At 40.0% G+C, this 23,108-nt stretch overlaps 1 protein-coding gene and 1 long non-coding RNA gene across 6 annotated transcripts in view; one reads left to right on the top strand and one right to left on the bottom strand.

The window, feature by feature from the left end:
- Positions 1 to 94: 94 nt before the first annotated feature.
- Positions 95 to 22,187, bottom strand: LOC103480717 (uncharacterized). Its single transcript, XM_008435873.3, has 4 exons — positions 21,134 to 22,187; positions 18,367 to 18,656; positions 3,643 to 3,758; positions 95 to 1,452 (listed from the first exon to the last, which is right to left on the bottom strand). Exons 1-4 carry the CDS (start codon positions 21,205 to 21,207, stop codon positions 1,261 to 1,263), a joined length of 672 nt encoding a protein of 223 aa, XP_008434095.2. The 5' UTR covers positions 21,208 to 22,187; the 3' UTR covers positions 95 to 1,260.
- LOC103480719 (uncharacterized) overlaps positions 13,545 to 23,108 on the top strand; it is a 63,851-nt gene continuing 54,287 nt past the window's right edge. For all 5 annotated transcript variants that reach the window (XR_536150.3, XR_014084840.1, XR_536153.3 and 2 more), the window contains exons 1-3: positions 13,545 to 14,519; positions 15,953 to 16,069; positions 16,145 to 16,223. This is a non-coding gene — a long non-coding RNA (uncharacterized LOC103480719). The remainder of the gene's footprint in view (positions 14,520 to 15,952; positions 16,070 to 16,144; positions 16,224 to 23,108) is intronic.

Genomic DNA, 23,108 nt, shown 5'->3' with positions numbered 1-23,108 from the left:
GGTCGGGGGGGGGGGGGGGGGGGGGGGGGGAGGGGGCGATCTATGTTTTTGCATCCACCTGAATAATGTGTAGTTGCGCCACTGCCTGTGCTGCTAAATTAGTGGCATCTTTGACATTGATACATAGACTTACAGACGTATAAGCTAAAAGCTAACCAGTCAGATGCTTATGGCAGAGTTTTCTCTTTTATGTAATAAATATAATTTTGGTACTTTACCAGTATTGAAACACCGTAAACTTATTAGGAGCTCCTCTAGTTTTTCCACATCACATCTATGTTTTTTGCATGCATATTTCCAAACAACCATGTATGTCTTTCTTTTAAGTGAAGGAAAAATATAGTAGTTTCGTTCATATAACGGAGCATTAAAAAGTGCAGGAGAGGCGTTGCAGTTTTTCTGTATTTAAAAACTATAAATATTTGACATTAATTAGTCTTTGACACAATTAACTGTCAAACACCGGTTTGACAGTGTCGTAGGTAGGATGAATACACAGAGAATAGATGAACCCAACAAGGAAGGATTCCTGGGAATAGATCAGGTGATGTCAACAAATTTAAACTGAATCCGTGAAGATCACAGCTGGTAGAGCCATCACATATTCTGGTTTTTACCAGAGGCGCATCTTACAACGACTGGAATTTCAGTCAAAAAAAAAAAAAGGCTGTGTTACAAGGAGTTTGACAAAATAAGCTTATAGCATATTTTGCTAAAAATGTTACAAATAGTTAAAAGCAGCAGAGATAAGTTGGGGAAAAAAGTGTGGTTGAGTCTGTTTGTTTGACCATTTTTGTATTGTTTAATTGGTGTATTAGTGGTGTTTGCCTACTTAAACCAGTCGTAGTATATTCCAAATCTTTGGCGTGTTTCGAACAGTATTTTATTAGAGACCAACAAAAAAAAAGTGAAATCTGTGACCTTCAAAGAGATGCCAGTGTTTTTCTTCAAATCTCAAAGTGCTTTTTACAAGCTACAGAGTGAGACGTTTTGGCTTGTTCAGCTGAGCAAATATTTACTTATCATCCCAGATACGTGAATCGTCCAAAAATGAAATTACAGCCGTCGATAAATTAAACAAATAAAAAAAAATAAATGAATGCGATGTGGGTTTATGTGCTGTGTAATGCATGACACAAGGACCTGTCAAGCCCTCCTGGCATTGATTTTTTATTTTTTTTTACATTTTATACCACTTCCTGCGTGGAGCACTGTGAGCATCTGATCCCCTAATCTCAGAATGCCAGCTTTCACTCAATGTCATCTGCCAATGAGCTGCAACCAGGCGCCCATCCTGCCTCTGGCACCAGAACTGCACCCATCCAGCTTGCGAGCGCTAATACCCGCCGTTGCCAGGCTACGGCGAGAGGAATCAAATTTTAGGTGGCTTCCACAGCTGTGCTGCACTGTCGTGCACCGAGGGACGTACATGGCAGCGTTCCCGCTGTGCACCTGGATGGGATGAAACAGGAAGAAGTGGAGGAGTCTCAACTGTTAGCTGCAGCAGAGGCTGGCTAAACACAAGCTGTGTTATGGAAACAAAAAGGATAACATTTCACGTTATGAATTTTTGTGTGCTTTACTGGCAGCATAAAAAACCGGAGAAGATGGATCTGAAATAGAACCGGTATCATGAAAAGCCGAGAGAATTTTGTGATAATAAAAAAAAAAAAAAAAGGATCAAAACCAATCCTGCAAATCCAAGCAATGTCCTCTTTTCACCAGTTTATTGCATCACTGAGTGCTCTTTGATCTGATCTATGAGACAACAGGGTTTCAAACAATTCCCAGCAAACAGCCTCTCCAACAAGCCCCAACCCCACACGAAAAAAAAAAACAAAAAAAAAAACATGAAGGGCTTCTCCACAGCCGACTTCCTACATCTTAGTCTCAATGCAATCAGTGAGCTGTGCCGCCAAGACATTGTTAATTTCACAGGGTTCACACAACTGTCACAACATCTTAACAATCGGCTTCAAACGAGACGCTTTCCAAAAGGCTGAAACAGTAGACCACATGACCTGGACGACATGACAGGGAAGCGGTAACGAGACCCAAATAAAATCTAAAATGAACAACAAAGGTTTTAGGTCGTTTAAATGTTCCAGTGATTATTTTAGAGAGAGTAGAAATGCCAAACTTACAGAAAGTTAAGAGTTGCTTATGTTAAATCCTAAACATAAGTTACCTTACATAAAAGCATCATTTAATGCTCACAAAACACACCGGTTCTTCTAACTAAATGCTGCACATTTTAATTAGTCTCCAATTTATAATGTGGAGAGCATTGAAAGCTAAATAAAACAAATCCCCAGTATTCATTCACAGGATTAAATACCTAAAATCTGGGACAATTTTAATTAGAAACAGCCAAACAGAGCTTTAACAAGCATATTTCTAAGCAAAATAGACCCCCTTCTCTGCAGTTAGCTAGTATGCTAGAGACTGTGCTAGCATTGCTAACCAGCCAAACCTACAGTTGGAGAGCTGTTCAGGGTTTTATAGATAAGGCATGAATCAATTTTGGGCATGAAAAGAATTTAGCAAAATATTACATCCAAGTCATCACTCCTGCCCTACTATTACATTTTTTAAAAATATGTCTTTTTAATGATGAGATTTATTGAAAAAGACACACAATGGAAGCTAAGGCTAACGTAATGATAAACATGCTAATTAGTGAGCCATAGAGACTTTGGGTGTAAGCAAGTTTGCCAATTTTAGATGTAAAACGACTTAATCTCTTTATCAAATTAAAAATAATACCATAGATTATAGTCAGCAAAAAACTGGCATTTATTTTATTTATACCCACATTAGCAGCTAACTAACAAAATCTCCTCTCACCTAGCTTCAAATAAAGATTAGAAATGGGGTTAAATAGCCATCTAGTGCTATAAATAACACTCCTACATGAATTTTTATGCCAAAACATTTTCTTCCAGTATTTAGGTTTATTAGAAATCAGGTTTTTGAGTGAGGAGGCTTTGTATTTTATAAAAACACAAAACATGCTAATGTTAATGAAATGCATGCTTAGCAGTGGGCTATATCTCTCTAGTTTATAGAATATAATGGTAGAGTACTAACACCATTTAAATGTATATATATAAAAATAGTTTCTACATTTTCAATAAAATAGAGAACAAGGCGTTCTGGTTGATGTCTTGCTGAAGCTCAGAAGCCGACCCTGCGCTCATCTGTACATAAAGTAGCCAGTTTCTTATTGCCTTTGCTCTTTTAAAAGCCACTGAAATATCCCTTTAGTCTGTGAAAATAAATTACATTTTCATTCATCCTCTACTTTTGCATTCATCGATCGAAAATCTATGTGCGACTTCAAAGCCTGACTTAACCAGGAGGAGGAGAGCAATTGCTCAACACAGGCTGCCAGTGCAGACTAATAAATGCATAAATACACTTTCATTTGAAAACGGGCCAAGTTTCTGGACTCTCGGATGCACGCCCCCCCTCTAGAACAGTCCTCGTCCACGGCTGCGTTTTGCTCTCCCACGCACTCCTCCAACTAACCAAACACCTTATCCTTGATCCGTTTCCTCAGAAGCAAACAAAGGGGCACTTAGCCTCGCCATCGTCGCAGCGAGACGTTGGGATCCATTAGAGATTGAACGTTTCACTGACATTTCGTTCGGCTGATCCTGCAGAAAAGAGTAAATCCATCCCCTCCTCCAGCTCCTCCTCACCGCCGTGAACCCAGAGACGGATGCCGATGTCACTGTGCTGCCAACATGATGGAGCTGCCAAAAAAAAGAAAGAAAAAAGATAGTCTTTTCAGTAGCCATTTTTTCAAGTGCACAATCTCAAGAAAACATTCTATAACACAGAATGTGAAATGGCATAAGAAGAACATTCTCTGAAACAAAACGAAGACCTTAAACAGCCTTCACCAACTTCTCTTTAGATAGCAGAAGAACCGATCGTGGCCTGGAGGAACAAAGAGGTATTTACAAACCTAAGCGTGACCTTTCCTCGCTGCAGCACTTTTTGTGGGAGTGGGTTGCTTTTTGTGTGTTTTAAATAAAGAAAGGCTGCCACATTGAGGGGGAGGATGCATCTGAAATCTGACAAAAATGTGAGCAGTTTTATTGACGGTAAAATAATGATTAAAAAAAATGCAGTGTAGCGAGCTGAAGGATGAGTCTGAAACCATTGCTGTCAAAATAAATAAAAATAAACACATTTCGGAACAAAGAGAACAAAAAGGGCCAATATGTCTCAAGTCTACCATCACTGATTTATCTTTGAAGGCAGAAATGTGCAAAAGCACAGACTGAAACAAACCCCTTTGACAACCTTTATCCAAATAGTTAGAATTCTCAGATCATCTAAGAAGTTTGCAAACGCGACGCTCAGACATGCAATGCTGCTCGTCAGCTGGAGGGAGCACCGTTTAGCTTTCAAGCTTCACTAAACATTTGTTCCATTTGAGTTTACATACATAAACTGACATTTTTTTGTTTTTAAAAGTCTAATTATTAACTTTTGTTTTAAGATAATTCGTTGCGAAATCGCTTTTAGTGATGATGCAAATTGTCTGAATATTTAATATTTCCATTCAAAATCCATTGATTAGCTCATTTGAAAGTGAACTTGTTGCTCCAAAGCCAGTGGAGTGCAGCAATAATCAAAAGCCATGCGCAGGCAATTGCATTCTTTAGATAAAGCTGTTGCTATTTAATTAATTTGATTGTTTTGTAACTTGCGGTAGTATTGAACGCAAATGCAATTTGCTCTGATGGATTGATAATAAAAGCTCATTAGTTGATTTGTTGAGAAATAACTTTCAAAAGTAATTTGCTCGCTTAAGACAGCGAAGAACCGTCACCCACAGCAAATGGAAACCCGATAAATTTAGTGAACATAAGGTGAAGGGTTATTCTTAGCCATAATCATCACTACTAGCACAGGGTGTCATTAGAGGCAGCAATAGGCCTGAAGCCAAGTTAGAAATATAACTAGATAAATAAACTTCTTTAAGACTTTAAGAAATTATAGAGCATTTATTTTGGGTATCATTATTGGTGAAACCTTTATATCATGCTGGGTATTAATGAGCAATATTAGTTTTTATAGTAATATTACTTGCTAGTTAGTATTACCTTTCACTCATTACGTTCTCATATCAAAGTGGTAATTTCAAAAGTGCTAAAAGTTTTTTTTTTTCCCCTTTTAATATATATTTTTAATGAGATGCAAAAAAAAAAGCTGGAGCTGAACGGAGCCAAGAGTAACGCAGCACGGACCCACCCTGCTGCTGTGCACTGCAGGTCAGCTGACTGAAAGAAAACCACTCAACTTCTGCCTCTTTTCAAAGAAGAAAGATGCATTTGGAAAGAATTCACAATGTGAAAAAGCAACGCTCCCAAACAACGTCGTCGTGAATATAACGCCGTTTTAAAGCTGCAGCTGACAAGCTATGAGCGGCGTGTTCAATGCAGGACCAGATAAAGTCTAGCATTTGCACAATTAGGTTGTGAAAACTACAACTAAGTTTAGTTGTGTTCATTTTAAACTTCTGTCGACGGCACATAAAAATTACCGTCTTTTCCGGACTATAGAGCGCACCACATTATAAGCCGCACCTACAAATGTTTTGGAAAAAAAAAAAACTGGAAACGAACATGTATAAGCCGTTGGTGTCTCCGCCGCTCTCGGTTTTCCTTAATAAATCTGCTATTAAAGACGCTGTCCTCTGTCTCCAACGCCGAACCATGGATTTGTTCACGCTGAGTTTATGTGCAGCGGCTCCATTTACCTCTCTCAGGAAGTAAATATGAGTTTGAAGAAATTTCCCCGTCTTGCCTGCTGCCATCATGTGCTTGTTCTAAATGAAAATTAGCACTTTCTTCTTTGATTTCCAATTTTGACTTCCAATGTCTCACTTCCTGCTAAAGCGCCCCCTGGTGGTTGAAGAAAAATCCGCAGAAAAGCCGCACAAGCCGGTTCAAAGAGTAGGAAAAAAGTAGCGGCTTATAGTCCAAAAAATACGGTAAATTAGAAATTATTTACCATTTTAACAATTGTCAGATGAGGTTTTTTTTTTTTTTGCCTAAGGATTGTCATAAAGTGGAACTGTGATATTTTTGATCAGGGTTATGATACAGTTTGAATCGTATACTGTCTGCATGCCACTTGGTGCATTACTCCTCCTGTTTTATAGCCACAGTTTCCGTCCTCATGATCAGGGTCTCGTGTTCTGCCAGTCACGGAAACAGTATTTTCCAATAGTCGATTCACAGAACCCCAAACAGTAGCAAGGTTGCCTGGAAGCATCCATGTGTTTGGATGAACAGTCAAATTCACAGGGAATTATTGGAGAAAGTTACAGACTTATAAAAGCAGTAAAATGTAATGACATTCAAAATGTATTAATTTATCCCAGAGGATAAACTTCCAACTCGTGTCATTCAAGTATCTTCAAAGAATCGCTGATGCTGTGGGCAAAACGAAGCTCTGGTAGCAGTCAGTCTTGCAGCAAATCTGAGCAAGCCTCTGACTGAAGGCTGTTGCTGAATGATAGTCTCATGACTGGCATAATATCCCAACAGTTCAAGATCATCCAGAGATGATATTTTACAGCATCATGTCAGGATGATTGGAAAGCACTGCTACTCCACCTCACTTGCTGTTGCCACTCCTCTTTAAATCTCTGTCTGGCTGTACAGGCAGAAAGCTGGAGTTGGAGATATGATCAGTGTCTATTCCTCCTCCTCTCTCTGCTCTTTGGTTACGCTTTTCATCTCGTCTGGGAATTTGGGTCACAGTTCAGGTGTTATCTGAGCTTTTGAGATGGTACTCATAAGCTCCCAGTTGTAAAAACAATAACTTGTTGCCACGGTTACACGTCAATCCTCGACTCAATCAAATCAGAACTAATGTCGCAGCGCTACATCATCCATGAGCAATTAAAAAGTAAACGTTGTGTGCCAAAACTTTGTAGTGACATTCACAATTTTTTTCTCAATACTTATGGCACCCCTGCATTCTTGCCACCCTGGAAGGTGTGCCATATTACGCCCCTGCCTTTAACATTCGCATAAAAATCCAATTTTCTCCACTTTGCTAATTTACACTTTTGAACACGGCTCACTCTGATACATTTAACCGTTACCGAGTAGGACGAGTCTCTTGTTCCGTCCGCCCGCTCAGGTTTCAGCCTTCGTCGGCGCATACCTGAGCTCTGGTTTCAAGTTAAAACAGTTCCTTTTCACTCAGGCACATGTTGTCACCAGCTGAGACATTGTGTACTGCGAAGAAATATAAGCACAACCCGACACCAGCTCTACTTTCACTTTACGGTCAGTAAATCAAAAGCAAAACTCAGGATCCGTTTGGGGTTTGAAAAATAAGACCTATGCAAATTCAGGAGTGATTTAAATACTTTCTGGTGGAAAACCAAAAGTTTGATTAAGTCAATGAAATGGCTTTTTTTTTCTTCTTTTTTTTTAAAGGCATCTTTAACAAACAGAGACCACAGGCCTATGAAACCAAATATCCAATAATGCCTGTGGGAACTGGCATATCTGCAGACTTACAAGCTTTTCTTTCTCACACACACACACGCACACACACACCAAGTCTCACGCCCCATGTGAACACTCATCTTTAACGAGGGGAGAGCTGAAACCATGCGTGATTGTTTTAGAGAGGCTGCCCTAAAGGCACGTTATCGCTCAATGTGGGACCGCTCCTCTCAGTCATACATCCCCCCTCCCTCTTGTTGATTGTGCAGCACAGATCAGCGGCAACAAAGGCATCATTAGTGGGGCTTTGGTCCCCACCAGGCCCGGGCTAATTATGAATAGGGGGGCCCCGGTAATAATTCAAGGGCCCATCGGTGCAGCTTGAAACTGAAGAGAGAACTTCACAGATTTCGGCGGTGGCGTACACTCGGCCCATCTGCCTCCGTTTCCCAGCCACCTGCCTGAAGATCCGACTCACGTCAGCCGCAAAGGCTGGAGCACCATCACACACAAGAGGCAAGACATATGGGATTTATGCGGGGCTTTAATGAACGATCCGCATCGGACATTAAGGCTCCGGACAATTACCTGCTCGGAGCAGGAAACTCCTCTTAAAAAAACCAAATAATTGTTTGGTTTTAATTCTGAATTTAGAGTTAGTTTGTTTCCCCCTTTTCTTTTCCCTCATATGAAATTGATCCCCTGCACATGCGATCATAGTGAAACACTGTCCCTCTCTCTATGCTGTGAAAAAGCTCAAATGAAGATTTATATCATGTTTAGCTGCACATTAGTGATTCTCAACTGCACTCCATTGATGAATGCAGTAATAGTTTTACATTTACTCGGAGAGGTGATCATCGCTCCTGCCAGAAGAGGGCAGTATAAATTTTCTTAATCACATCTCGAGTGATTTTCTCCCCCCCTCGCCCTCCGCCCCTCTATCCTCGGGCCAAAGCAAGCACAAACACAGCTCTAATTCCAAACCCACAAAAGAGGGAATTTGAAAGTAAACAAATGAGCCCGATGGGATGATCAGCGCTCTCAGATTTGCAGCATAAACTCTTTTCCCATGGAGCGGGCTCGTAATTTCAGCACCGGGCTCAGATTTATGCTCCTCTCCGTCAGCTTCTGATTCCTTTTGGTGACTAAGCTCTGATTCATCGCAGCATTTCTAAGCTTCTGAAGAGGAGACGGGCTGACATTAGATGGCAATTAATAAAGCTTATTTTGTCCCGGCCAGGTCACACGCTTTGCATGCATTCCTGGAAATGTGCACAAAACGGCCTGTTGGAAACTTTTCTTTTCTTCATTTTGTCGCATTAAAGCCAATGACCTCACTTTACCAGTATTTTATATTTGACACAAAGTGCCTCTTTTTTTTTTTTTTGCTCTGCTAAATTAAACTCATTTTGAAATGTCACCTCACCTTTTGAAAAAACAGAATTTACAACTTCTGATAAATATCTACTACAGGAAATGTGTTACTTTTAAAGAATCACCATTTTGTTTCTAATTGTAGGTTTTAAAATAAAAAAACTTTTCCAAAATCCTCATTGGTAATTTCTTTTTTCTTCGGAATATTAATATTTGCATTATAGTGTCCAAGAAAAATATATTTAAACAGATATTGCTGTTACTTTTAATGTAATTCTTGAAAACCATGAGTTGGGTCTTTATTATCTTTAGCAAAAGTTACTAGGAGACATTTTAGAAAGTCCAAAAAGCAACTTGTAGAACCGGAGCCACAGGTTGCAGATCGTTGTGCTACATAAACACAAGATGGTGCTTAGCAGCAAAATAAACATAAACACAATTTTTTTTTAAAAATCCTTGAGAACCAATAAAAGAAATCTGAATTTTGTTGTGCGTTGTTTTAAAACACCAAGTCTGGTCAGTTTTTCTGTCCTTCACTCAGCATGATGCTGCCGCAAGGAGAGCATTAATCCGACAATCAGCCACTTGCCTCATGGTAACTTTGGAGGAGCCACTAGATTCGCAGCTCCGGTGGGGAAATCAGAGGAATAAGTGCTTGTTTACAAAGTTCACAAAAGACCGAAAATCACAATATTTAGTCGTCAAGCAAAACGGCACAAGAGGCAGAAAATTAACACCATAAACACAGCAGTCCTGTGATGAAACACGGTGGTGGCAGTATTATGCTGTGGGGAGGCTTTCCTTCAGCAAGTTACAGTTAAATGGATTTGATGAAAGCAAACTGGCTACAAGATTTAGTTTAATTACAAGAACAGTCATAATACAGACGCAATTTTACTAGAAAAAAAGGAATTTTAATGAAAAGGTTTGGATAATTATTTTTATTTTATATTGTTTGTCATAGCTCAAAATTACTACTTCATTCTCCTAATATAACTATTTCATTCTGGTAATATTAAGATTTCCCCATTTTATTGGTTGTGCAGGAGGCTCCACTTCTGCTTTTCAAATATGTACAGTTACATGAATGTACATCTGCTTACAGAACCGGCCAAACTAAAATCTCATCTTCCAAGAATAATTTTGTGCAAAAAAACATAATGGACATGTTTTGTGTAGCACAATAAACCTATTTTAATCTCTTTAAGAAAGTGTAACAGGTAAAGGTACTACTTTTCTCAGAAACCTGTTGAGGTTTATACATTTTACATGCTCACTATAAAATAAAAAAAGTCATCCATCTGAAAGCATCCAATAAATTAGATTCTATTAAACAATCTCTAATTTTTGACAATCATTTCTTCTGTTAAAGCCTTGATGGAGTGTAATTATCTTGTAGAAACAGAATCAAATACTTTGACAGTTTACAGAAAGGATCACATTTTGCACGATCTGGCCCCTAAATTCAATTTCAATTAATTTCTGTATATTTATACAGCGCTGACCCTCCGATGAATAATTTTAATTAAAAACAATAAATCTTTCCATAGCAGGCAGTCGGAGAATAAAAGGATCCCACGTAGGAGAAGTGACTTTGAGCAGTGAGCTTTTCGTTTTATTGCAGTTTATATTTCATTGTTACAGCAGCAGCTATGAAGAACATAAGACGCTGCCAGTCAATTTGTTATATGTAGGCTAAATAACGTCAATTTTCTCAGTGTTTGCAATCATATTTACCACCAATTAATGTTTTAAACTCGCTTTTTACAACCACCCTGCCAGAATTTGCTGAAGACAATTAGCAACTTGGCTAACTTGACTTTTGCATGATAGACTGAAACACTTGTGGAATAATTTTGTTTATTCTTGGCAGCATCATGCTGTGTAAGGGCTTTTCCTCTGGTTGATTGCCTGATTACGACCCAAAACATGAAGGTTTTATTGGAGAGCTAATCAGAGATTTTTCCTCCTGTAGATTCAGGAAAAGGCGAGGAACTGACTGAAAAAAGAGAAGGAAAAACTACAAAACAAACCCACATGGAGGAAGCTTTTGGTCTGGATTCAATGGGCTGGAATAACTGGCCTCTGAAGAGCTCTTGTGTCAAATGGTATCTGTGACAGGGAACAGCAAAGGGGGATAAATATGCCTGATTTAGCATGCGAGCACCACTTCGTCCTGACAACATCTGGGACGGGGAAGAAACAAAAACATGAAAACACTGCCAACATGTATATATTTTTGGTGAAAAGCATCACTTGTGGCTCATGAGGAGTCAACTAAACCTACAACACAACCACACAAACGTCGGGTTTTAACAAAAGGCGTCTAAAGCAGAGGCGAGCCTCTCCCTTTGAGTCGTCCTCGGCTTTCCAACGCGTTTGCAGACGGGTCAAAAGGTCCTTCCAACCCAAAGGCCTCACCTTCTTCCTAATGAATTCCCAGGATCCATCAACCTGCAGGCGCTCCCATACACGCTAACCAATGATTACACCTTGAAGGGGAGATGGGTGGGGGGTGGGGGGAGGAGATGGAGCATCCCCTGCTCACACACACACACACTAAAACACAGAATCTCGTTCTCTCAGCTACCACCACCACCAACCCCCCCGCCCCAGATTGGAGGCAGGTGCAGCAGCAAATCAAGCCTCATTAGCTGCACCTTCTGCTGCCGTACACTGCGGACAGATGGAAGCTCGCCCTCACATGTTACCTCACATCAGATGGCAGTTGGAGGAGGCTGGCTAGGGGGTAGCAGGGAGAAACGCTTGCCCCCTTTCTGCCCACGCCGCTTCCTCCGGGCCGCAGGACGCCCCTGAGCGCAGATACAGCACCAGAATGCTCCTTAACCTCTTCTTTTCCTCCCGTCGAGCTTTTTTGGAGAATATCTAACGCCGCATCAGCTGTAACTCCCTCCCCACCCCCCCGCCCTCCTTTGCTCCGTGTCGGCTTTGACCCGAGTAAGAGAGGTTCATTCCCCGGCCCCAGGCCTGCGTTTTGGTAGGGTTTTTTTGCTTAAAAGAGCCAGAGGCGTGTTTGTGTAAAGGCCCTTGATATGGCGAGACAGTACCAGGCCCCACAGGTAAATGACTTCAGCTCAGCTGCAGCGTATCGTTTCCCCCCCTACCACCCCTGTCTCTCTCTCTCTCTCTTGTCCTCCATGGCTCTGACACAAGATCTGAGCAGCTAATTGAGGCAACAGCGTATTTCACTGGTGTCGACACTTGCGGTGAATTTATGGCCACTCCTCTCATGGGGGCAAAGGCAAATGTGTCAAAGGGGAGGCTGTGCGCAAATTGATGCTGTCGGTATGATAAGAAATATCGCTAATGTGCTTTTCAGTGGAGAGAGAGAGGGAAAAAAAAAAGCGGCGGGGGGGTTTAGCTGTCAGACCTGGATGGGGTTAGGATGCTGGAATTTCCTGTTGGGGCTCCGAGAGCTGTCATATCGGCCTAAATCAGAGAGAGACTTGTGGATGAAGATGCCCACAAGGTGACAGAAACACCCAGCGAACCACGCCTTGCATAATTATCCATATCCCCAAAGTTTTGACGTATTTTTTCTCAATACGGCCACAGACTCATGTGTATTTTGATGGGATTCAGTGCAATAAATCGACTCAATGTAATGTAAAATGGTGATTAAATGAAAATCTTAAAAGTGCGGCATGCTTTTCTATTCAGTTCCATTTGGGTTGTGTCTCTACAAGGTTTGGCTGCATTTTTTGTTGTTTTCTTCATCACCACTAGGGTTATGTACTGATTACAGCAGAAGCAGGTAAGATAGGCACAATTGACTTTATTTTTTTAAATATATTTTTAGGCTCTGTTAGCCTTTATTGTACAGTAGATGGACAGGAAGTAGAGGGGGAGAAAAAAAACGCAGCAAAAGGCCGGAGACCGGGAATCGAACCCAGGACGACTTTGTCAAGTAGTACAACCTTTCTAATCGATTTAAGCTCCGTTTACACGACAACGCCAGAGCAAAACGCGAATGTTTTCTTAGTGTTTTGGCCTTCCGTTTCCACGGTAAAGAAACAAAGGTTTTGCAATTACTTCTACATGAATTTGTAACAATCCAACTAAAACTTCAGATTTTAAACGTTAAATTGAAAGCTTACAAAGCAAGGCGAGTAAGGTAGCAGTTCAATTTTTTTAACTTGGGCTAAGTGCGCTAAATGTTATCATAGTTAGCAAAAATGCTAAAGTCTTAAATGAAAACTTAGTTTTGACACTAGCACATTATTTGTGCAAAACATTAAATGATATAATTTTCCTTTCCTTCATATATTTACTACTTGGGAAATCTCCAATAAATTCATTAAAACTTGTGGTTTTAAGGAAACCACAAGAAAACCGCGTGGGGCAAAACGCGGATAACTCTATATACTTTAAAAATCGTATTCTTTTCACGTACCGACGCCAAGTCTTATGCTTAAAATAACTGCAACTTCAGATTTCTATGGAGGAAAGAGTCCATCTGGATAATGAGGTCACGCACAAGTTTACGACTCAGATAAGTGGAGTCAAGTCAGCAGGTCATGATGTCCGATTAATTTTAAAAAAATGTTTATAGGATTACTTCAAGAAATTAGTTTAAGTTGTAGGAAGTCTTGCAGGCAAGTAGTGGGAAGAATGAGGACACGAGTACAAAAGGTACTTTGTTTAGGCCAACAGGAGGAGAGAGGGGGCTCTGTGGTTGGAATAGAGCTGTGGCATTAATGGATTGAACCTAAGTGGTTGGTTTAGAAGTACACTGAATCGTGACGTTTTGAGGCTTCAGCCATGCAGGCTGCAGAGGAATGTTTCAACCCCAAACTGCTCCTGCAAACGTCATGAATGCTAATGCTGCTTCGTGTCTGTTTCACGCATAAAGAGGCGACTGTGTTTGCTAACGTGATCAGTTTAGAGATGACACTTGGGGAGATTATACTGAACTGTATGCGTTACTGTGACATGACAGTTCGGCTGAGAAAGAAGAATCAACTAAATTAGCTCCCAAATGCTTCTCTACATCTCCTCTGGTTTTTATGAATTGTACAGATTTACAGCACAGTGCCACAGCAGTCTTTAAACCAACTGTTTGGGGAGTATGTGTGCACATATGCAACGTGCTTAAAGGTAAATGAGGACTCCCTTTCTTCACAGAGTTCTCACCAATAATAGCATGCATGTTTTTATGTACATTTGTCTGTTAATGGTACAGTAGACCACCTCATGTTCACAGTTCAGTCTTTGCAGATTTGTTCTGTGGAAGCTGAAATACCAAGGTACAGAGGTACTTGACAAAGCATCCAATACAAAACCACCATTTATTTTATTTAGCAGTGATTGGCTAAAGAAAGGAAAATGACCAAATGGCAGAGCAGAAAAGTGCTGCACGTCTGGACTGTCCTTTAATAGTAAAAGACCCTTTTCAACAGGTAAATACAAATATTTCTAGCATTACTTAAAGGCTAGTGTAACGGTGACAAACAATCAAGCGAGATGTTGTGATTCGCAACATTTTAATTTAATAATTGTTACAAAGTAGCCATTTTAGCGGTCATCGCTACACAGCCGTTAGAAAAAGACCCATCCGTTCCAACCGTCTCCTAGCAACGGCGGAGTGATACTGACCCCCTCCGCAACCGCCGTCAAACTGCAACTGCAACAAAACTAGTAAATAAACACACACACACACACACACACACACACACACACACACACACACACACACACACACACACACACACAGTATTAATTTACATCAACTATTTCATCAAAATGGCCTGTGTGCCACACTAGCAGTGGCAGACACATTTTCACTAATTTGCTAATCAGCTAATAGCGGAGCAATTTTTTTGTTCATTGCTTTAGCCGACTTTGAAAATGTTTAGCGCCCTTTGCTTCCCCCGATTTATTTTTTTACAGATGAATTCTAAAGCGCCATTTTAACTGTCATTGAAGTCTGACATCTGTTAACTCTTCAATGAGTTAAAATTTATCTTCACGCTCTTATTTTGAAATGGGCGAAGAGCGTTTATGCAGCTGGTCCGTTTCCTCTCCTCGTGTTCTCTCTTTTCGCCAGTAAACAAGAAACATACGCGGGAGCAAAAATAAAAGCCGGACAGCAGAGAACATGATCTATTACTACTTTTTCCTTCTTTGTGAAGTGGTGTTCATTTGATTTGTTAAAAATAAAAAATAAAAAAAAAATAAAAAAAAAAAAAAAAGGAACAAGTTGGGTCTTTCCAACAGATGCAAACAGCCTAAAGATCTAGTTTCTAAATCGGCTTTTTGCAAAACAAGATTCTGGTTTATCCCTTGAATTCAAGTGGATTCATAAAAGTTCATCTAATAAGGTCAGATAATGAACTGAAAATTAAGGAAAAAGCAGCGAATGTCCAAACACAAAGACAACAGAACATTTGGCATTTTCAAAGATTACAATCAAGTCTTTTATAGTTGGACGCAAAATATAAATAATTCAAGCAGCAGTCTATGTATACATCTTATTTCAATCTACACATAATTAAGCAGGTTTTTCAGAGCGTCGTCGCGGCCCTGTAACGATCTGCGAACATCCGCGTTCGTGTTGTCAGGGGCTCCTCCAAATGAGCCGCACCCGTTTTGACATCTTTAACAACTCTAATTTCAATCAAACTGCTGCGGCGCTTCTTGTTTTTCTGGGATCTAATGAAGAGAAAAGGACACATGGGACTCCTTCCTTCCCCCCCCTCATTTCATCCTTCGATCTGTTCCCAGATCCATATGCCATATGGAAAGGCGTTCAATCCAAGAGCTCAATGTACGTTTGGTTGTTCTCTAAATGCAGCTACAAACCTTAGAAAATGTATTAACATAAAAAGGTCTCCTTTTCTTGTTTTGCTAGCTCCCTCGCGCACCTAAAAGTGAAGGTTACCCCTTCCGGTACTTCCAACGGCTCTCCTTTTGTTTTTCTTCAGGGATTTTGTTTAATTTAGAGCAAATCTTCATTATTAAGCCTCTTGCCAAGTTTGACGACGCAGCGCCATATGCTGTGCGCTTCCTACGCTGTCTTTCCTCTAAATCAAGGATTTCAAATTTGTCACTTTGTTGCATTTCATTACCAGACAACATGTTTGAGGTGGGATGATGGTACAACACAGACGGCTGCAGAGCAAGTGCACTTTGGAGCTAGAGTACGAAGTTTGAAGGAAAACGTGTTAAAAACCACAAACGGTCGTCAGGTTCGCCTCAAACGTACGGTACAAACGCATCTGACTAAGTCACAGTTTCAGACTTTCTCTCTCTCTCTCCTCCAGAGCGCTTCAGCCGAGCTGTAATCTGGAAGTCGTTAACAGAAACTGTAACAGAGCAGAAAGTAGAGAAAACGTCAAGCAGGTGAGACGCTCAAGACTTATAATTTAAATGCTCTTCAGTCATTAGCAGGGAAAAGGACAAAACCGTTTCTGCAAATCTGTTAAAGTCAAGATGCTTTCCTAAAGTAATCACGGTTTTTCACTTTACCGATCGGCTTCATTGCCTTTACAGCATTTATGCAAATCTACACCAGGCTATGACCCACCGAGGAGAGATGCATGTTCAATTACACCTCCTTTATAATTCAGCAGCTCTGATGCTGAAGGGTATAGTACGCTAAGTGTTCATCTTTGCTGAGTGTGCAATTCAACAGTTTAAGGTCCTCTGACTCTGCTATTCACGATGACGTAAGGCCACACAGTCCTGCTGTATTACAGACTCCCTCATAGAACCGGGTTGGACTCCTTTCCCCAACAGAACCGCTTTAGGATGTTTTCATAGCTCATAGGCTTAGTTCAGATTGGGGACCAAAATTGCAACATTTGAAAAACCTGTTCCCCTCCTCGCCTGTGGAGGCGCTGCACCAAGACCCACCGAAGGAAATGACATGAAAACCTTAGAAGACGACACTTAGCGCAACTTCCTTCTTCACAAAATGTAAACAAAAATGAAGTGGCATCAGATTTTTGTGGCTGTAGGATTTTTCTTTTTGTCTTCAGCAAGACATCAAGTCGTTACTCCTGCTAGCGGTAGACTCGCACGTTTGTTTTAGTTGCATTTATCCAGAATTCTCTGCGACAAAGTCAGCTTCCTGCTTTTGAAGCGGCCTCTGATCCGCTTGGCATTCATTCAAAGCTCTTCCTAGCTGACAGGAGTGGTAGCCACCGTAGTCTTCAGCTGTCATCTCAAACCAGTCTGCTCATTCTGCTCTGACCTCAACAAGGCATTTTGTCAACGCAAACTCCTTACCTGATCTACAAGTTTAGGTAGACTTTCATATCTTGGAATAATACTAATAACTAGACATATTAAATTCCTGAAGAAATTTAACTGGGTATCTGCCCAGCGTGTGCCCGTCGGTTTGGACCCAGCGTTCTGACGCTTAACCAGTAAAGTGGGCGTGGCCAAGAGCCACCGAGGGGTGGGGCCAGGAAGAGGAAACCTACTGTTGCCAACTTAATGACTGTTGCTATATTCAGCAACTTTTCAGACCCTTTAGTGTCTTTTTGGGAAAAAAAAGTAATTAGTGACAAATCTATCAACTGTTTTTCTGTGTTGGAGACTTATCAGGTAACAAGCTAAGCAGCAGCAATCTCTCTGCAGTAACCGTCCTGACAGAGCGAGCATACAGCTGCTGTGAGCCCCTCCTGCTGCCTGAGCACTGCAGTCGGAGCAGAGATCCAGTCTACTCCGTGTCCACATTGCAAATGAGTCACACATGTGCAAAGCTTAGAAATGCCATCGATCAATGCTCACTATTCCAGCTCCTGACTCACTATGTGTCTGAGTGAGATTGTTTTATACCAGGATGTGACGTAAACATCAACCGAGCTACGCTGTTGTGTCCAATGGGAAAATTTGACTGCAGTTGTTCAACCCAAAGAGAGCACCACTTTGCACAAAAATTTTTCAACTTGCATAGAAACATAAAAATACCGTCCCTTGAGGACAGATCTAGACAGTTTATCTGCAAAAGAAAAAAAATTACACTAAGTTTCATCTTTTTCACTGAACCTTTATGACTCTGTCCAATGTTTTCAGAACACCTGCGTTTATGCAATCTTAAGTTTAAATTATTCAAGATGAGACAATTTACTAATTAGCCTACTACTGAAGGAAACTGCAGTGGATTTTATTTAGGGGCATTATAGCTAGGTGGCTTAAAATTATCTTCTGTAGCTGGTGGTTTTATGTTATTCTTAGACACGATGATGCCAATCCCTAAAGGAAAAAGTTGGATCTGTGCAAATATCTACAAGCGATTTATGACCATATCACTGGGTTCGACTGCAACTGTACATGGTGTGCCAGGGCGGAATAACATCGACGTGCCAGTGACTATAGATCAGCCATCCCATAATTAGATTTCTGCAAACCAGAACGACTCCTTATTGGATGTCATTCCGAGATGCTTCTCCTGTGACTGCCTCCATTAGCCCATCTTTACTTTGCAGATCTGCCAACGCAGCCATAAAAGAACGCTCCTAATCGGCGTCGTAATTACCTTCAATAATTATTGACAGCGCTGCAGATGGGGAGGCAGGATGGACAGAAAGAGCCCTCGGTTCCTGCGTCGGGCTCTGTGAGGCCAGCTTTGTGGAAGAGGTGTTGTTTCCGGAGATGAAAGGTCCTCCGAACACGCAGTCCGCAGGAGGTAGAGGGTGTAGGTTGACGTCATCCGTTTGCTCTAATGTTGAGTGCCAACCATCAACAGCAGGTGACCTCCTCTTCCTCCTCCTCTTTCTCCAAACAAACACTCGCACTCTGCCATCTCCCCGTTTGCCAGGACTGCACCTGCAGCATATTATCCAAGCCTTTAGCTTTGTAATGCAGCGCAGGTGCCAAAGAACCAACGCATCATTGTAACACAAACATACATAACAGGCCCCGAAATGAGGATACACGCTTACAGATGTGCAACGATTAATTGATATAATGAGACGTAAATGCAATACATTGTTTTCTCCCACAAGCAGCGCATATGGCAGAGACGGGGGCTTTTATAAATGTTGATTCCTTCCCTTGAAAACATTTTTTTCCCTAGCTACTGTGCTTTAGCGTCAGGATTTAGTGTGTGTGGTCATCAAAGCTTAAAGGTTACGGAAACCTGATCAGCTGTCTGGTCATTTCTCGCAGAGCAACTGGTGAGCAACTTTACTTTAGCACAAACCTGAACAGTTTAAGTTATCGAATGCAGCCTCACATTGGTACGCGATCTCTAAACTAGATTCACCAGCTTTCGTTTCACAATAGTTGCATAATTGAAATATTGATTTGTTGTTTTTTTTTTAATTGACTATTTTCAATCTTTTCACATACTTCATGCAGTCAGACTGGTTCCATTTAAATGATTTGTTGAGTCTACAGTTTTGGCAGCAACATATCTGTATAAAATAGTGCTATTAAAATAAAATACTGTGATTGTCGTTTTGAGATAGTTCCAGGTTGGTTTGGAGAGATTTTTCCAAACCTAAATTAAAGTGAGCTCATTTCTGAAAACAGCTTGATGATCAAAAATATTTAAGTTTGACAAGAAAGAAAAAAAAACTTTAAGGGACCAAATACTTTTTTTCTACAGTATCTGTTTAATTTTACTTTGGGGAATTTTAATTTTACTCAAATGTCCAAAACTAAATTAACTTTGCCTGAACGTTATTTACGTCATGTTGGTGAGCATTGTGTGACTTAAACTTCACAGTGATTGCTTTTTACAATAAAATGATATGTTTGTTTAGGAACTTTTCAAATAATTTCCCTCCAAAATTAGGAGTGTCTTAAATTTGGCGAAAAGCTAAATATTTTCTATCTTCGTTGTTCTTCTATCCTATTTATGAATGAGGCAGGTATTACTGTAGTGAACTGTTCAGTGAATGAGTGAATCATTTTAACTCGGCTATTTCCCTTTCACTCACTCACACCTGGTTTCTGTCCATCACACCTGCAGCATGTCAGTTATTATCCTCCATCACTTGTTTTCATTCAGATTTCTTTTCTTTCAGTTTAGTTCAGCAATTTGTGTTTTACATAAATAGAATGAAAATGCACTTTTAGAAAAGAGCACAAGCTTTACTGGCTTACCTTAAGCAGATTATTTACAAGAGGTGTGACCAAGTCACTGTGTTGCAAGTAAGTCTCAAGTCTCTGTCCTCAAGTCGAGTCAAGTCTCAAGTCAGGAACCTTTAATTTTAAATCATTGAGTCCTTTTTATTTTATTTTTTTTTATATAATTTGCCATTATACATAAAATTAAAATAATGGACCATTTGTTCTTTTTAAAATCTGTATTTATCTCAAATGATAGAACATGTGCAGCTGAACACAAAGTATAAAAAACATTTTTAAATTGGACCCCTTTATTGCGCAGTTCTGTTAAACTTGATATTCAATAAAAAAAAAGTATACATGAAGTTATCACAAGTAAACTCAGGAAGGTCTGGTGCATTTATTTTTCTGCTTTTATTTCTAAGTATGTTAGTTTCAGTCCTCCATAAATATGGGCCAGATATTCTAAACACAACATTTATTTGGGACAGTCATTGTATTTGGTCCGTTTTAACAAATAAACCACATGAAAAAAATCTAAATCATTTCAAATAAAGTGGAGTGGTTTTGAATTTGGATGTGATGGTAAAATAAATATCTGTCAGGCCAAGTGGGTTATTGATAAAAACATGTTGTGTGAATCAAGCTGGTCAGAATCACTAAACACAAAATAATGAGCTCATTATTTTATGTCCTACTCAGTTAACTATCCCACTTAGTGTTATATTCAGGGTCAGTGAGATTGTACAATTTTTATTTTTACAGAAATTTTTGAAAGATGGCCAAAGAAAAAACGCGATTTGTTTTTTAAATTAGTTTTCCAGCAAAGCTATACTACTTGGAAATGGGTTCTGTGCGACATGTCACAGTCAGTCAGTGCATTAAGTCAAAAAGACTTAATGCACTGACTGCAGTAAACAATATATTGTCAATATAATTTCCCAACGTAGATGTCTTCAAATACACCAACCATCCTTAGATGATACTGGACGGGCTCATCATCATGATGGGACAGAGAGACTCTGTTCCCTGAGTTCAGGTCCAGAATCTGCTTTCTGTTCCGGAGCCCCGCTCACTATCCACCGGCTTCCTGAGCTAATAACACGGTGTGGAGGCATTTGAAGGACCGGATTTATAGTAAATCATCACCAATTTAGCCCGGAGTACACATGCTAACACGAAGTTAGCTAAAGTCAACTATCTTGCAGCAAAAGAAAAGTGCCACCTACCATCTTTGTGAAGCTTCAAATGCCGGACAAAGTTGGACGTCGTGGCATCTCCATCCGATATTCTCATCTTGCATGTTTTACAAGTTGCAGTTCGTTTTTTATTCGAAAGTTCATAACCTAAGTAGCCAAAAGAAATGACTCGCGGAAGCATATTCAAGCCGTTATTTTGCCTTTCGTTCCCTGAGCTCTGCAGCGTCGCCGCGTTTTTTTGAATGTCCAAATCCTGTTAATTTGATTGGTTGAGCTGCAGCTACGCACACATACAGACATAAATAAGGAGAGAGGAAAAACAGAGGGACGGTCTGCGCATATTGATGCGGAATGAGTGAAATTAATTAATGACGCCACTTTATAAATAATGTGTTTTAAATTTTAAGACTTTGAGTAAAAAATATCACGTCTTTTAAAGTAAACAGCTTCAAGTCGAGTCAAGTCCCAAGTCAATGGCATGAAAGTCTAAGTCAAGCCCGAGTCTTTGAGCCTTTTTTCAAGTCAAGCCTCAAGTCGTGATTTTAACGACTCGAGTCTGACTCGAGTCCAAGTCATGTGACTCGAGTCCCCACCTCTGTTATTTACACGTTTAATTAGGCTCAGCATGGCAGCAGACATGTTTGATCTCCATCTGCAGTGTGCCGCGATCTGTTAGAAGTTCTCAGGTTTTTGTCACATTACACAAATTAGTTGCAGAGTACGATGTCTAATTGAATTTAGACCAGTTTTTCAACCCCGATCCTCAAGGCACACTGCCCTTTGTGTTTTAGACGGCCGCCTGCTTCAGCACACATGATTTCAATCAATGGCTGATTAACAGGTTGTTCCTAATCATCTGAATCAGGTTTGCTAAAGCAGCAAACGATCATGTTTTCTGCATTGGCAGAACCAATGGGAAGAAGAAGAAAATAAAAGATACATAAAGATACATTTGCTGACGAGAACAGCATTAGGCTCCACCCCCATCTGACAGAGGGGGCGGAGCCTAAAGTAATCAGAGATAATTGGTTAATATTTGCTGAGATGTGCTTATGGGCAAACCCGTGCTAAGACATAAAGTAAATGTTAAACTCGTGGCGCCAGGCTGTAACCATGGCAACACAACAATCAAACTATGAAGCTTATTTTTTTTTGAAAGTTTTACAAAAATAAACATTTCAATTCCTTTAAATGTTAAAATTATTTAATTTATTGATGCTGAAACCATCAAATAAAGCTTAATAATATTCAAACAAAAAAAAAACACACAAAAAAAACAAACATTTTAAATCTGTGGGTTGAAATTGAAGCAGGTATTAATTTATTTTGAAGTAGATCAAAATTAATTAATACTAATTTATTATTTATTAATAAATTTATTTTGAAATAGATCAAGTGTTAAATATTGTCTCTGTACAACAGTATAAACATTTCTTACCAGTTGGTGTCAGTAATGCACCATTTAGTGGTTTGCCAACCATAAGAAGAAGAACATTCAGGGCAGTGCGCTTTGAGGACCAGGGTTGGCAAATACTGTAATGTAAAGTAGTGGGTAACTATGAAAAAGAAACGAATGTCATTAAGATTTGTTTTCCAAAAAATGTGCAGGCTTTCACTGACCTCAAGAAGAAGAAATGCAGAAGAATATGAGGGGAAAATTATGTGTTGTGTTCCCTGAATCAGAGCTTTGTCAAATCACCTTTTTGTACGTTTCAACAGGTGTAGAAACATCAACGTTTTTGCCCATCCTTCATTACAAAATAGCTCAGAGTTTGTGATACTGGATGGAGAAAATCTGCCATCATCAGTTTGTGAATCTTGCCACAAATTCTCAGATGAGTTTAGATCTGGACTTGTGACTCTAAAGCCTCGTTCAAACTCACTGAAGTTTGTGGTAATGGTGAACAATTGTGCAAAAGGTGGGTTGATGATGCTTGTAGCGGTCTGAATGTTTGTGGCAGCGAAAGGACGTTGATAATGATCAGCAGCCTTGTGGTGATCGGTA

The sequence above is a fragment of the Poecilia reticulata genome, chromosome 18, assembly GCF_904066995.2.
Source record: "Poecilia reticulata chromosome 18, P_reticulata-male-v2, whole genome shotgun sequence".
In the NCBI taxonomy this organism is placed as follows: Eukaryota; Metazoa; Chordata; class Actinopteri; order Cyprinodontiformes; family Poeciliidae; genus Poecilia; species Poecilia reticulata.
Note: the sequence above shows the minus strand (reverse complement) of the source record. Positions and strands in the feature narration are given on the sequence as shown.